Source organism: Hyperolius riggenbachi, chromosome 2, assembly GCF_040937935.1.
Source record: "Hyperolius riggenbachi isolate aHypRig1 chromosome 2, aHypRig1.pri, whole genome shotgun sequence".
Lineage (NCBI taxonomy): Eukaryota > Metazoa > Chordata > Amphibia > Anura > Hyperoliidae > Hyperolius > Hyperolius riggenbachi.
Genome location: NC_090647.1, coordinates 220282138 through 220298449, shown reverse-complemented (window position 1 = coordinate 220298449; position 16312 = coordinate 220282138). Strand labels below are relative to the sequence as shown.

Below are 16312 nucleotides of genomic sequence, written 5' to 3'. Positions count from 1 at the left end.
GATGCGCATAGTACTTTTTTGTTTTTTTTTATGTCTCCTGTGATTCCGGTTCTGGGTCCTCCCAGCCGATCGCCTCTCTTACGGCATTCACATATGGCTCTACAAGAGTGAAGTCAAAACCCATCTCCAACTCATTTTCAGATGCTCCCATACTTGACGTGGAGGGTTGATCCTGAGCATAGGCTAAATGTTGTTGCGCCTCCTGGCTTGGTAACTTTGCAATGTAACTCTGCATAGAATCCTGTACTGCTTTATGAATAATTTCCGTCACATCCACAGGCTCTGCCGTGGCTTCCTTTGCCATTTCACGAAAACAGTCCGCGCAGACCGTCTTCCCTGGGACTGCTGGTTGTGAACATGCCCAACAAAGTTTCTCTTGGTTTCTGTAAGCAGGAGATCTCGACCTTGACTTGCTTTTCCTATGCGATTTGGAACGTTTTGACTTTCTGCGATGCGATCTGTCCTTAGACTTTGGTCTCTCTCTTGATTTTTGCCGGGGCGGTGATTTTGATGCACGCCTCTTATTCCGTGATCTCGAACTGCAAAATGAAAAATAATGCAGACATAAGCACTCCATTTCTCTTCTTTTCCCTAGCAACTTACCTTATGACCCCCTTACCTCTGATTATAGCGCTGGTCTGTGTAAGGCCTGTAGGCATCCATAGTTTGGCAGCAAATGCAGCTGCAAAGAAGAAACAGACAGTCAAGAAAGAGATAGACTGATAGAGAAAAAACTCTCAAACAATCTGCCAAAGATCTCTGCTCCAAGTTACCTACCTACCCAGAATCTGGATATGAGGTATATAGCAGTTGCTAATATATATCTCCCTCCTGTCCTCGCTCAGCAACTCGCTGCTGTCCTCCTGCACGCACAGCCTCCAGACACTCCGTCTGGTGAGGCAGTGATTCAAATTGGCTGTGCGCACCGAGAGCTCGCTTCCCTCCGCCCCCAGTTCCGGCTGGCTGGCCTAACCAATCAGATGCGGAGGAAATGACGCTCCGCCCGCCGCACTTCCGGGTCCTCCGTGTGCGCTCCAGCTGACCACCGAAGACTTCACAGTAGTGGAACGCACGCCATCCAACACCGCGCACATGCCCGAGAGCGGGGAAAACGGCTGAGGCAACTTTTAGGCAGAGGAAAGAGGAAAGGATGCCGGCCCGACCACACTATTAGAGTGGTAAGCAAGTGAAGCTGCAGCCAATAAATGTAAGACACTATTAGTGTCTATAATGCAGGCGAGCAATAAATTGACCCCCAAGACCAGCAGAACGGGGTCACCATATGTAAGCCCATTTAGAGCCTGTATAATGGTATAATCACAGGGGAGGCAGCCTGTGTAAATAGTCGCATGATGTGACTGGCAAGGGGGGAAAAATAAAAATGTTTTGCAGGACAAAAGCCTGCCGTCCTGTGAGGTGAGGGACCAAGAAAAAAGACAGCGGGCTGGGCTACTCGCGAAACACTTATACTAAATACGTCCTATGGGGTATTAGGGGGCGGGGCTAATACCCGGTGTGTTGCCATGGAGGCAAGGGGAAAAGTGAATTTACAATTTCTGCGAGGTGTCAGCCAGCGTAAGGAGCCAAGAGAGCAATTGTGGAGAAAATGTTTGCGCAATTTTTTTGATATATTACATAAAGTCCAGTACTTATTGCATCCTAGGCCCCCTGGACAGTGTGCTGACAGCAGCAGCTTCACAACGAAATACTGTAGCTGCAGTGTGCACCCTAATCACAAGGTGGCACTCAAAGCACCTGCCTATGTGGCCTATCTTTAGAAATGGCCTTAACCCTGAGGCAGAAGGATATGTTAGGTGAGCAGCAGTCATTAAGATCAGAGTAGTTAACCACTTAAAGACCACGGCTGGCCATTTTTTATAAATTGGGCTTGCTGCAGGGCCGCACAACTCAGCACACAAGTGATCCTCCCCCCCACCAACAGATGGTGGGCTATGATCCCTGCCAGCATGTTTATTTATTTATTTATACAAATATTTATTCCTTTATTTGAAATAAATTTAGCTATTTTTTTAACTCTCCCTTCCTCCCCCCGCCAGCCAATCAGCACGATTGGCTGTCATAGGCTTCAGCCTAATGCAACAGATCGCTGTCTTGCCTCCCCAGGGGATAGCCGAGTGACACGGCTGTCCCCAGTACAGCGCTGTTGTAGATCGCAGCGCTGTACAGAGTAAATAGACGGCAGTTTCACCATCTAACAGTCTCTGGCCTGGTTACGGTTATGGCCTGCTACTCAAGGTTTCCCAGCTTCCAGAACCTTGGTGGGTCCCCAGACTTAAATAGGCTCAGTCTGACTCTGGTAGGTTTGGCCCAGCTACTCATTGAAAGGGAAGGAAGAACCCTGCAATTTTGTTTAGGTTAAAAATCTTTTCTGCATTGAAATGTAGCTGAACTAGCATGGATTGCAGCTGGGCGTACATACAAATAGGAACACAAAAGTCTGAACTAACCACTACAGTTAGAAATGGCATTGTTGGAGAAGCATCAGAAAGTGAACAACAGAACTCCAGACCAGTTCTGCAAAATTGGCTGCAAACAAGTTATCTATGGGTTGAGACATTTTTTAGACCACCCAATATTTGAATATGACAAAGAGGGATAAACTGGGAGGGTGAGAGGCAGGAAGGTGTGTAAGTATTTGTGGCCACAACAGACTGAGTGGGGCTACATATATACACACACAACATAAAAGTACCTGAATCTAATTTACATACTAAAGGCATACATTATGCCTCATTTTACTGGGCAAGAGTGACAACAAGGCATTAGCCTATGAGGTTTGCTGCTGGGTCCCCTAGACTAGACTAGCTCCTGGTGTTTACTGAAAAACATGAGGTAATATGATGTAAATTTCAACTATATATTCAAGTGGTGCAGGTTTATTTTGACCTTTTGTTTTTTTTACTTTGCATTCCATGTTGGCCATAGCACACTTGAAGACCGTGCGTGGACCATTTTGTGCACTGAAGATGATGAGAGATCTCTGGATTTGCCTTAGTGAGGGCTTATTCTCATGGACAGGAACCAAATGCTTGCCATGTGGTCCAGCTGCTGATATGCCCAAGCGCCATACGGTTTCTGTTTAAGCCAACTGAATAGCAGTGCTTTTAGCAGTTGAAAGGTGGACTCTCAGTGAGAAACATTTGTTGTGATAGTTGCAAATCACTTTTACCATGCAAGAAGGAATTATAGGAATATAGGCATTATGATTAAAGGATTATAATGCCTATATTTGCTTTGAGGTTAGTTATTCTGATTGGTTTTATTTTGTGTGGAAAGCATACTGGAGTTTGTCACATTGGGGTGTATTCACTAAACTGCATTAAGCAGAATAACATGCATAAAATCTTGCCACACGCTGAGTAGAACATAAACCAATATAGTACATGCTATCCATCATGCTCTGTTCATCATACATAAGACTTTATGCATATTACCTTGTTTACCATAGAATAGTAAAGCTACCGCATTGTCTTATGCACAGTCTGCTGACTGCATTGTGGAGAGCAGCAGCACACTGATGAGTTATCAATGTGGTTTCTGTTTCTTGTAGGAATACAAAAATGGAAGACCATCCCTCGTCCAGTGTGAGTGTTGCAGTGTAACTGATTACAAGAGGCAAATCCAAGAACAGATTCACATTAGTTTTACTTAACATGCATTTGTTTTTAATGAACATATAACTAGAATAAATGGTGCTTTAATATATGTGACCATAGCTGGACTAATACACTTTAAATTCAATTGAGTTTGAATTATGGGGATTTTCTTTGAATGTAAAATAGTTGTGTTCAATGTACTGAAACCAATAGTCAGTTTAAAGGAATACTGAGGTGAAAATAAACTGATGAGATAAACTATTGTATTTAACCTCCTACTCTTAAAAAATACCCTTTTTGTTTTAGATATCCCGCAGTTGCATGTTATGTTTAAATCTACTTTTTCTTTTTTTAGTGTTTCATTGTTTCTGCTCAATGACACAGCCTTTGAAGTATGCCAGAGCTGAAATATTTGAACTATTGCTTTATTTATCTCTTTTGTGCTCTCAGAAGCTTTTTTTCTGCCAGCAAAATGCTTTATGGCTGTAATTCCTTATCAGTGAGGGACACTATAGTCCAACTAGGTTTAGACTGAGGAGAAACTCTAACTTGTATACCTAAATGTTAACCCTTTCAGGCAGAGAATTTAAAAGGGAACGCAGCCCAGATATTTGCATGCGTAGCACTGTACGTACACATGTCTATCTCATCATGTGCCATGTCACCTCGGTATTCTTGTAAGCAAGGGATTTTCTTTATAATGTATTAATTAAAAACATGAATTTCCCTACAGTGATTTATAGGAGAGAAGTTCATCAACAGTACTAGCATAAAGCCAACATATGATGATCTTTCTTGTGCATCCCAGATTTGTAATCACTCATCTGACAGTATCTCTATTTGTTGCAGCAGAGGATACAGTGAAAGAGGAGACATCTGACAATGAATCTTCATTATCTGAGTATAAGGAAAGTTCATCTTGATCTTGTGCTCCCCGGCGCTCGTGGTAGAACTGCACAGCAGTGTTATATTTCTTCTCTGAAAGACCAAAGCAGTGATAGGATTCCATTTTGCTACACCTAAAAAACAAAATTTAGGAAGCGTTAGGAAGCTTTGAAGTTAAGGAGCACTGAGTGCTATAGACAGTGTTTATTTGTATAGGAACTAAAAGATACTCTGCATGAGATACCTATAGAGATTACAAGTGTGTTAAATGACAGGCAACAGTCCAACTTACAAATCAGGTACCATATATACCTGCGGATAAGCTCCTCCATGCATACACCCACCCCCACAATTTTGGCCTAAAAAATAGGCAAAAAGCTATGACTAACCAAGTAGATGACCCCTCCAATGAGCTGACCTCACCCTTCCCCTGGTCTCCCCCAGTGCAGAGCATGCATTGGAATATGGTGCAGTGTGCAATGTGGAGCATGCTTCAGTGTGTATAGCTACCTGTCTTTGCCCTGGCTTACAGCCTGTAGTGTTCATGCAGCTTCTGAGCTGCCCAATAGAGCTTCAGGCTCACTGTCATGTGACTGAAGTGAGCCTGGAGCTCTAGTGGCCAGTTTGGAAATCCGGTAACACTAGAGAATGCAAACCAGAGCATGGACAGGTAGCTATACATACTGAAGCATGCTCCACACATGTCACCAGCTGGATGTCCCCACCACACACACACACACACACACACACACACACACACACACACACACACACACACACACACACACACTTTACATCCAAAATGTATGTGTCAAAAAGTCTGCCTATACAAGGTGATATATGGTGTTATCTCAGGATGGCCCATTTAATAGCTCCTGGGATAGCCCTCATAAGTATAGATATAAAGAAATGAAATTGGGACTGACTGGACAAGGGAATCTGAGACTATACAGTGTCCTGATGTTTGCACTTCACTGTATGTCTGTAATGACTTATAAATCTGCTATGTGAACAGTATGGACATGGCATTTCTGTTGCTGCTCATTCTAGTTTTGCTATTGATATCAATGTGAAGCAGTCTTTGATTGAATAAAGCTGTCCAAAATGAAAACAGTGTCCCATTTCCGGGAACAGTAACTATCATTTTACCTTTCTTATTTGCTGTCCTGTTCAAGTGTGTTCTGAGAATAGGAACTAAGGAGGAATCTCCAAAGTAAAAAAAAAACATACCTAAAAAATATTTTGGCTTGTGGCTACACTTTGGCTGGTGTAACAGCTTCGTTCTCTTACACCTGTATATAGTCAAATAAGTTGTCAACAAAAACTGTCCACAAAACCCACCTATCCTTGTGTTGACTCAAAACTTACTAGGTGCCCAAATGAAATGAACTGGAAAACTTGTGTGCAAGTACAGACAGTAATTGTTTCTATAAAATAATGAGAGCCGTATAGTGTACATAAATGTACTCCAGTATCGAGACAAATGGTGCTGGGAAATTCGGACGCACCATGTTTCGAGTGCATGGTGGCCTGGAAGGGGATTATTAAGTAACGCTGCCAGGACTTTTGCAGGAGCAGGGTGAGACATTTTTCGGCTTTGCCCCACGGCCAAATTCCCCACCTCCATTTCTGCATGTATGCCTCCAGTATTGTGTCTAGGCAAAGCTAGACAGGGGTGTTGTACGGAGAACACAGAAATATAAGGAGGCATGAGCTACACAGACCATCGGATATTTGAAAGCTAATATACAACAACCTGTTTTTTTAAGCTAAACTATACTAAAAATCTTTGATTCAGAACCAATTATCAGCAGCTGTAGTTAAAGGATTAACCTACCGTTTTCCATTGCAAAGCTGTATCTCTAGCTTTCCTTCAATGACATTAGTAATTACACCAGGTAAGAAGGTCAGTGAAGATGGATAAGCCAATGTCAACACATGGTCACCGACACTGAGAATGTGTGGCGCGCTGAACTTGCCAAATATCCACTCAATGTCCTGGATTGTTGTTTTACCATCTGTCCATGAAATGACATACTGTCTGCCATTATCAGACTGCTTCAGTACCTCAGCTGCAAAAGTAAAAACACTTATTTTGTTCTAGTTCTGCTTTGATCAGCTTATCCACTTTCAGCTATATATAATGTACATATTATATTAAATTAAGGACAAGTTTTACATTATGCACATTTCAAATAAAGGTGACTTTATCTGATTTTTGAAGTAATTTACTTACCACAGTATTACAGACTACCCAGCAAACTCATGGTGAACCAGAACTCCTAGGAGTGTGTACGGACCAAAAAGTCCTCTTACTAAAATGTTAAGCTAAACAAAAGTTTGCCTTCTTAAAACAGAAGGTATTTGCGATGATTCAGGTTGAAGTGAGCATATGATGTCTCCCATGATGCATCACTGCTGAACAGACGCGTATCTGTAAGGGTGCAGGCATGGCACGTGCCCCAGGCTCCCTCCCTCTTCAAACAACAGCAACTGCTGACAGCATTCCTGAGTCTAAGGGCGTAACAATCATCCAGCAGCCTGGCCGTCTCAGTCTTTGTCATATATCTAAATTAGAAGCTATTGAGAGGTGGGCTCTGAACTTTTATCTCTTTCCCTGTCTTTGCCCTCCTCCTGTGCTCCCCCTACCACAGATCATGTCTCAGTCCCCTGAGATAGCAGCAGATGCTTTTGGTCTGGAGGTTACAGGATCTCCCATTCATTCCCTTCTCTGTCATTCACACATTACATAGTTGCATCGTTATTTGGGTTGAAAAAAGACATACGTTCATCAAGTTCAACCAGAGAGAAATCAGTGAATATTCTTCTCATAGCAAACTTTAAGTTTAAGGCGGTCACCTCTTCCAAATCATTCCCTCCTAAATGGACGACCAGGATGTCCGGTGCACCCATATCAGCGACCTTCCTCTTCAGTTCTGATGCCAAGTCATCCCACATCATGCCTACTTTGGCCATCCAATGAACAGTGTAGTTATGCTTACCAAAGCCCAGGTCATGTCCATAAGGGGTCAACCGTGCTCGCTTTTCGGCTCGTGCAATCAAAGAATTCTTGTACTGGTGCTTACGACAGGTGGTTCCACTTGCTGGGGCTCCTCCACTTGTGCGTATGCATTCCTCGGCCTTATCTCAGTGTGCTGTGTTTACTTACTTTTATTTAAGACACTCTCTGCACTTTAACCATTACCCTGCTGGCATCTCTGTGGCCAGTTTTAACAACTTCTCTCTTGTACAAAGTCTACCTCAGTTGTTAAAATGCACTTTATTTCTAGCTCAGTATCTACCTACTGATATTTAATAGGTTGTCAGGCTTTTATTATGTTGTAATTGTCACTGCAAATGTTTCATTGCTTTCATTTATATGAGAGTGCTGGCTGCCATATTTATTTCCTTTAAACAATACCAGTTGCATGGAAATCCTGCTTATCTTTCTGGTCACTAGGGTCTAAATCACACACCTGAAATAAGTATGCAGCTAATCTTGTCAGATGTGTCATAGACATTTGATCTGCATGCTTGTCCAGCTTATATGGTTTAGGCAGGGATCACACTTGTCTTTCAGTTTTCAGCTTGCCTTTTTCTGCGTACATTTTCTGCACACCAAGTGTGTTTCTACGCAGAAAAATGTGCAAGTTTTTTTGGCAACAGCTAATGTAATTGACACAGACAACTGACAAAATGTGCAGAATTATCATGAAGAATATCAGATAGTTTGTGTGCAAGAAAAACACAATAAGTGTGAACTAGCCCTTTGATTAACATGAGTTCTCCGTTCTTCTGTGCATAAAACGCATATGAAAACAGTCAAGTGTGTTCTCTGCCTTAAAGAATTAGAAGCAGAGGATCAGAAGGATAGCCTAATTTATTTCACAATGACTGTTACACTCTGGTATTTGTGTGTGCGCATGTGTTCTGATTGTGTGAAGGATTTACCCTGTCCCAAAAGGTTAGACAGGATGCTGTTGATTGTAGGTGTGTGTGTGTGTGTGTGTGTGTGTGTGTGTGTGTGGGAGGGGGGGGGGGGGGCATTTTAGTATTTGCCATAAGCGCTGTCTTACCTAGATATGCCACTGCTGCTGAATATGCACATCATCCTTTGTTGTCCCTGTAAGATAACCACACCTCCAGAACCGCTGGAATCTAATGATGTGCTTGTACAATTAACAAGCTGACACATTCACACTGCATTCCAGCAGTTCTGGAGGTGTGGTTATTTTACAGGGACAACAAAGATGATTTGCATATTTGGCAGTGATGCATTGTGGGGCACCTCATATGCTCACTCCAACCTGAATTATCGCAAATACCTTCTGTTTTAAGAAGCCAAACTTTTGTTTTGCTTACCACAGTATGTTTCCAAAGCTACTTTCTTCATTCCTGGTAATCACAATTGCTCCCATGGGTACACCTCCATAACCTTTTATTAGCCTAGCGCTTTTGTAATCACCAGCGATTTCAAAGTGTGGCTGAAACAGCTCCCGTGGGCACCAGGCCTAACAAAATTGGGAAATTGAAATAAGGTCCTGGCTCCATGGGTTTATTTTTTACATAGAAATATATTACATATATACAATCCAAAATCTCAAATCTTGTTCAAGTATTTCCAGGTCAGGGGTCTAGAGACTTGCGTTCTATATGCTACTATATGCTACTATATGTTACTAATTGTACAGCCTTATTTTATTATGCCAAATACCAGCACCAACTGGACAGAAACAGCCTCCACACAGCTACCAGTATGCCATTACAGCTGTGAACTCTATCACCCATAGGCAGGGGAGGTTTTCTTCTAGTTAGATCATTTCCACTACAACTTGTAAGCAGGGATGGGCTTTCGAGTAATCACGAGTGATTACTCAGGATTCAAATAAGGCTTAATTGGCACAGGTGTGCAGCAGCATAACTCATGATTACTCGAAAGCCCATCCCTGCTTGTAAGTGTTTCTGCAGAAAAGGGGATGTGTTTGCTTGCATATATTTTTTTTATGTTGTTATGCTGTTTTTAGTGTGCTTGTGTTTTAATGCTCTACCTACAGCATTAATATGTGTGTTTCTGTGGAAAAATGTGTGCAGAGGAGCATTTCAAAAATGAGCTGCATTCGAACATATACGGTAAGTGTGAGTGCGAATATACTGTGTGTTCGCATATGAAAACAGCAAGTTCTAGCCTTTAAAATGCACGTGTTCATGTACATGCATACAAACAGGACCTCTGAATGTGCTTTCATCCATTAGGACAGCAATGGTTTGTGAAACATTTCAGTTTTGTTTTGTATTCCATAATCTAGCATTACATGGTTTCCTGATACAGATGATAGTAACAGTTTGCTACCATCTCAGGTATCTGTTGTATCCAGTCATTTTCTTATTCCTGTTCATTTACAGGGTGTACATCAATGAATAAAATAAAATTCCAACTGAGAAGCTTTATGTTGCTTTCACGCGTAATAGAATTCTTGTTTGCGTGTTCTTATAATTCTTATACGAGTCAATGGCATCACATTTCACCTGCGTTGTTGTGTGATTTTTGTATACAATTTTTCTGCAGGAAAATTTGTCCGGCATGTATTTTTCTTTTTTTGTAACACGAAATTTGCATTTGCTATGCTAAAAATTGCATGCGATTTTGAAGTTTATTAGAAACATTTTCATGTAAATGTAATATATTGATATGAACAGAAAAAAACTCACATTTTGATTAATTGCGTGAAAACCCAAACAAACTATAGATGATAAAGAACTGAAAAATGTACACTGTTTTTATAGTTGCCAAATTAAGGGTAGTGGTGCTTAGGGTGCTTAGTCCTGCTGTTTAGAATGTTGTTTTCTATTTGCCAATATGTATAAATCTTACCTAGATGATAGTTCCCAGTCTCATCATTCCTGGCAATGACTGGTTGCCCAATCCACTGCTTCTCACATGCCAAGATGTATGCGGTGTCACGCTCATACTTCTCAGGGCTTATCAGATAAACCTGTTCTCTTGGAGTGGTTGCTTCAGTATTATCATAGTACCGTATCTAATAAAACAAAAATAATATTACAATGACAATACAATACAAATCCAAAGACAGTGTGATGAATATTAGATAATATTCCTAATCAAAGTTTAATTTTCAGGCCCTGAAGGGAGGCACAGAGTGGTGGACAGTAAAAAAGTAACAAATATAATTTATATTAATGTATATTAATAGCAGGCGCTATGGTGATACCTACACCAGTATAAATAAAGGATACATTTACTAAGGGCTATATTAAGAATTTAAAGTACTGCATATGGACATACAATTCATTCACTGATTACAGGTTTAAATTTAGATAGGCTTTAGCACAAAAGTTTTAACTATGCTTTAAACTGTACCTGTAGAAAAAAGTGCCCCTACCACCCAGTGGCCTGTTTCAGCACCGACACCCCTAAACATTACTTGTCGATGGCTCGCACATGCACAGTAGCATGGATGCACTTGGTTTTCTTTGGTAAAAGCCAAGTCAGATTGGGTCCGTGCTAGTGTGCATGTATGAGCTGTCTGCACCTGCACAGTAGCACAGACCAAGCGTATCCATGCTACTGCACAGTTACAGTGTGGCCATGCTTCGAGGGTCTCATTGCTGCACAGTCACAGTGTGGCCATCCTTCGAGGGTCTCATCGCTACACAGTGACAGTGTGCCCATGCTTCAAGGGTCTCATCGCTGGACCGGCCTGCCTGAGGAGCCTCTCCCAAGGCAAGTATTCCAAATTGGCTGTAGCAAACCTTACACGTTTGCTTTAATCACATAATGATCTTTCATCCCTTTACATATCAACATCCAAGCCAAAAATGAAAAATGCAGAGCACTAAACCTAAAGACATTTATTTCATATACAGTGCCTCTAATCCAACCATAGGCCCTGTGCATGTCTAGGAAATTATGATGATGGAATTATGTGTGTACAGAGTATTGTTTCCTTGAAAAATTATACATTTAGGATTTTGTTTTCGTAACCATGGAAAGCTGTGAATGAAAGTGAAGTATAACTTTTCATAACCATAATAATAGAAAATGGCATTTGTAGAAAATATACATATGACTGCCAAAGATAAACTTTTACAATAGGTCTTAATGTCTAAGAATCAGTGGAGAAGAATGGAGAACCTCAGTGATTCAGCAAACCTGACATGAAATTAATAAAAATCATCTATTAGTGTTAAAAAGGCTGCAATCTTGCTTGAGTCCTGGCAAACCAATGTGAGATCAGTTTAGTTGTTTTATATTCTTTTTTTGAAAGTTTGCTTTTATTAAAGATGTATAGCCACCTGTCTAAGTCTAGCCAATCTGACGGGTCTGACCAAAGAATTTAGGGTAGGTAAGAACAGAAGACATTCCCAAACTATCTCTTTTCTGCAGTCTTCCATAATTCTAGGAATGTCTTCAAAATCTATATCTAATCCAAGAGTTGCGCCGCTACACTGCCTCGTCTTTCCTTTAGGAGAAACGGAAATCAGAGATTGGAAAAATCAGCAGCATTACTGCTGCACCCTCTTGTCTGAACCATATCATGACTACTTGTTAGTGACCACATACGGTAGCTGCATCCTTTAGGAGGATCTTTCTGACTCACCAATTGCACTGGCGATTGTATCTAATCACTTTCCAGCCATGTCAACCAAGTTTTGTAGAATTTTATTGGGCAGTTTAAGGTACCTATTCCCAAGTCTATTTCTAACTGTAAATTACCCTTTCTGTACTGCCCAATTACTCATACACAACAAATTTGTATCTCACTGTAATAAAATCACATCAGTTTCTGAGCCTATTACTATCCAAACCCATTGTGATAAAGTTTCTGCAAGGTGTTACTATATATATTCCTTACCGCCACTTTAAGATCAGGTGTACATCTCAGCACACCACCTGGACAGTAATTCCCAGAGTGCAGTGGGTGTGGTCCAATCACAAAGTCTCCTGCCTATGATGATTTTACAGACAAAAAAAACAGTAAGCTTGCATGATTTTTTAGAATACATTATAACAAATAGCCAAAGACAAAATTGAAAAACATTTCAAATTATACATAAAGACTGAACTGTAATATCAGCAAAACTAAATACAGAATATCCCTTTCCCACTACTGGGAAAATCTGTACTGTCCGATTTGTACAATAAAAAACATACCAATCGAGTCACTGTGATCTCCTGGATCCCTCTTTGCCATTTCTGTCACTCCCTGCTGCGTCCTCCATCCTGGTTTTTAATCACCAATTTTAGGCAGTGTTTACAAACAAAAAACATGGTGTATATATATATATATATATATATATATATATATATATAATTCCTTTTAATTCCTTTTTTTGTATAGCGCCTTTCTCCTGTCGGACTCAAAGCGCTTGCGAGGCAGCCACAAGAGCGCACTCAGTAGGCAGTAGCAGTGTTAGGGAGTCTTGCCCATTAAACTCCTTACTGAATAGGTGCTGGCTTACTGAGTAGGAAGAGCCAGGATTTGAACCCAGGACCCCTACATCAGCGGCAGAGCCCTTAACCATTACACTATCCAGCCACTGTATATATATATATATATATACTGTATATATATATATATATATATATATATATATATATATATATATATATATATATAATATATATATCATGTTACAGTATACTACAAGTTTTTATTACATAGTGAATTATCTGCACTCCAGCATGTGACAGGCAGCTCCCTCCCCCTGGGCCTCACAAACTGCATAACAGACAAGCTGAAACTTAGAACAGTGTTGCTGTCTGTGAGTAATAAAAAAGCACACAGAGCCTGGAGGGGGCATGCAGGGGGCTTGCATAACTTGTATTCATTACAACAGAGGCAGCCTCCCTGGGTCGACAAAGCTTGACAAAGAAAATAATATTAGATATATTACAGAGACAGTGCAACTAGAAAAGTTACATTAAAACTAAGCACACCATTGTTTTTCTTGTGAAATTTCCCATAAGTTTGATGTGTCACATGACCCTCTTCCTATTGAAAAAACAAAAGTTGGATTCAAAATGGCCGACATCAAAATGGCCGCCATGGTCACCATCCATCTTGAAAAGTTACTTCCCTCACATATACTAATGTGCCACAAACAGGAAGTTAATATCACCAACCATTCCCATTTTATTAAGTTGTATCCATATAAACGGCCCACCCTGTATATACTGTCAGTCAGTAAGAAGGTATTACTTCAATGGGGAGAGCAGTTACCTCCTCCCCCCGGAACTCATGTAACTGTAAGGGACTGGGTTTGAATGCAGGGAAAAAGGGTGAGGAAGACTAGCTGCTGCATTAGGTATTTCACAATAAAACAGCTTTTTAATACAACTGTACATGCGTAAAAATAAACACTACATTGCAAATAAATGTATTCAAAAATAGGTCACTAAACCTGGGGCTTTAAGGTGGTCAGGAACAGAAACAGGAACTATGGTAAGTAGAGCTGGGCTGCTGTGATATGAACCTTTTATTATGGGTACATATTATTTCGGGGCCGCTTAGTTCGGCACGGGGAGAGCCGAATGATGGCTTTCCCCACTGCCGCTAAATTCGGAGGCGGCGTTAAATACAATTCCCCCTTCGAGTTGTCGCAACTCGGAGGAAGACGTAATTCGGGGTCTGGCAGCCGCCACAGCCCTGAATTACCACTACGCGGGGCTCGCATCATAGCATTGCTGCTATGACGGCGCCCAGTTTTGGCGCTCGGCTCTCAGAGCTGCGCACCAAAATGAACTGATCCGTTTTATTAATTATCCATTATTTTGCATAGTGGTGAAAAAAATCAGTACTTTAAGAGATTCAGAGAATCGAACGATAATGTAGATTTTTTTTCTAAACACATAAGGTTTATTAGGAGAAATACATGTGAAAAACAAAAGTACAACATTGTACAAAAATACTCACAGAAGGTGACATATATAATATACAATATTATACTGTAATCCGAATTAAGAAAAATTATATAATTTTTAAGTAAACTAAGCATATTGTCTTATAGACTGCTAGACTTCTGCAGTAAATTAAATTAGAAATCATGAGTTTTTAATTATTTTTGTAATTTTTTTTTTATGAATGTGTGGGTGTCTTTTTTTTTTAATTACACTATGGATACGTAGATGCTATATTTGTAGGGTTACACAGATACAAATGCCATAGAAGTGTTTGACCTGTTTTTCTGTGTGAAAGGTTTAAGTGAACTGTGTAGGAAATATTTTTCCAAGGCTTTGTAGACTGCTGAAAGTGTTAAAGCCCTTTCAAGGACAGTCACAGATTGAGCAATTATGACATGAGTAATCCTGAGAGGAGAATGGCCTTTCTGAGAAGAAAAGTAGCCCAGCCAGCTATGTGCTGAGCAGCAAGCAGTACTCAAAGGAATTGTGATTAAATCTTGTCAGTGCATATTTTCTCATTGTTTCATAAGAAAATGCAGTAAAATAATCAAGCACTTTAATGTTTTCTTTTTTGATGCAATTAGTTTGTTACGTTAATGTACAAGTCTTCTGTGTTACATAGAATGACTGTTTACCTTTATCTCATTTGTGTAGTCATCAGCAGCACTTAGTATGTCTTCCCTTGGTATCCTTGCCACTCCTCCAGAGGCTCTCTGGACAAAATAGGTGAGATCTCCACAGTCATGGATAATGGACGCTGAAATAAAATAACCTGTTAGAGCAGGACCAAGCAGCCCTTTTGCCAAATTGCAATTCTGAGATTTCTTAATCTGTCCATAGAGATTATGGGTTTTATTTACTAAACTCGTTTAAAATTGAATTGTGGAGTTCCTCATGAACCAGCTACTATATAACTGGTACAGAGAAAGAAAAGTAATGTGGATAGCATACAGCTACTCGGCACACCCTATACATGTACATTGAGCTGGAATATATATATGTGTATATGTATATATATATATATATATATATATATATATATATATATATATATATATATATATATATATATACACACACACACACACACACAGAAGGGCTGCAACACACAACAGGAAAACAGTGACAGGGGCTCTTGGTCATGCTTTAACACGCTTAAGCTCGCTAACTGCACAAAGTGTCTCCAATCTGGTGAGTCCCACTTTAAGCATGCAAAAATGCTAGTTTTTATGAGCTTTCTAGTGGGAACTATTCCAAAAGCCCAAGAGTCAACTAAACGGGAGAAAAATAAAGTAAAAACACCTCACCTTCCAACTAGCTACTGACTGAACTCTCTGAACATGCGCGACCGCTCATTTATATGCTTTGACTGAGCTAGAGGTGGGCGTGGTCATAAAAGCTCACAGGGAAAACCTTAACCTGTTTTCCTGTTCGACCCCCTGCCCGAAAGAACGTTCCGTCCTTGGCATTCTGGACGCCAAGGGTACGGATGGCCGCATGGAGGCAGCTGCGGCGGTGGTGCTGTTCGCCGCAGCTGCCTAGTTTCTCACAGGAGTGATGTTTGTGGGGGCTTTTTGTCCTTATGAAGCGCCACATGCTGTAAGGCGCAAAATGGCTGTCAATCTCCTGCTGCCCATACCTCTCTCCCTCATGCGACTGTTTGCCTGTAACTGATTTTGAAGTGGACCCAAATTAAAAATACAAGATTTCATAAATAAAATCTATTTTCTAAATTATAATAATAAATAGCAGCCTTTTTTCAACTGCATGATGACAAATATAAAATATTTTACATTTATTGGAGGAACCCCTCCCTTCCTTTCATATTGCTGGGACAGAATCCGGCAGACTGGTGGAGGAGATAAAAAACAAAAACAAAACACAGGCT

General features: G+C 40.6%; 1 protein-coding gene across 3 annotated transcripts in view; it reads right to left on the bottom strand.

The window, feature by feature from the left end:
* Nucleotides 1-3697: 3697 nt before the first annotated feature.
* The window catches only part of VWA3B (von Willebrand factor A domain containing 3B), a 189178-nt gene continuing 176563 nt past the window's right edge, over nucleotides 3698-16312 (bottom strand). For all 3 annotated transcript variants that reach the window (XM_068268166.1, XM_068268165.1, XM_068268164.1), the window contains exons 31-35: nucleotides 15060-15181; nucleotides 12377-12469; nucleotides 10375-10540; nucleotides 6340-6574; nucleotides 3698-4636 (exon numbers count right to left, since the gene is read on the bottom strand). In XM_068268166.1, the coding sequence (XP_068124267.1) occupies nucleotides 4438-4636; nucleotides 6340-6574; nucleotides 10375-10540; nucleotides 12377-12469; nucleotides 15060-15181 (815 nt within the window). In that variant the 3' untranslated portion in view covers nucleotides 3698-4437. The remainder of the gene's footprint in view (nucleotides 4637-6339; nucleotides 6575-10374; nucleotides 10541-12376; nucleotides 12470-15059; nucleotides 15182-16312) is intronic.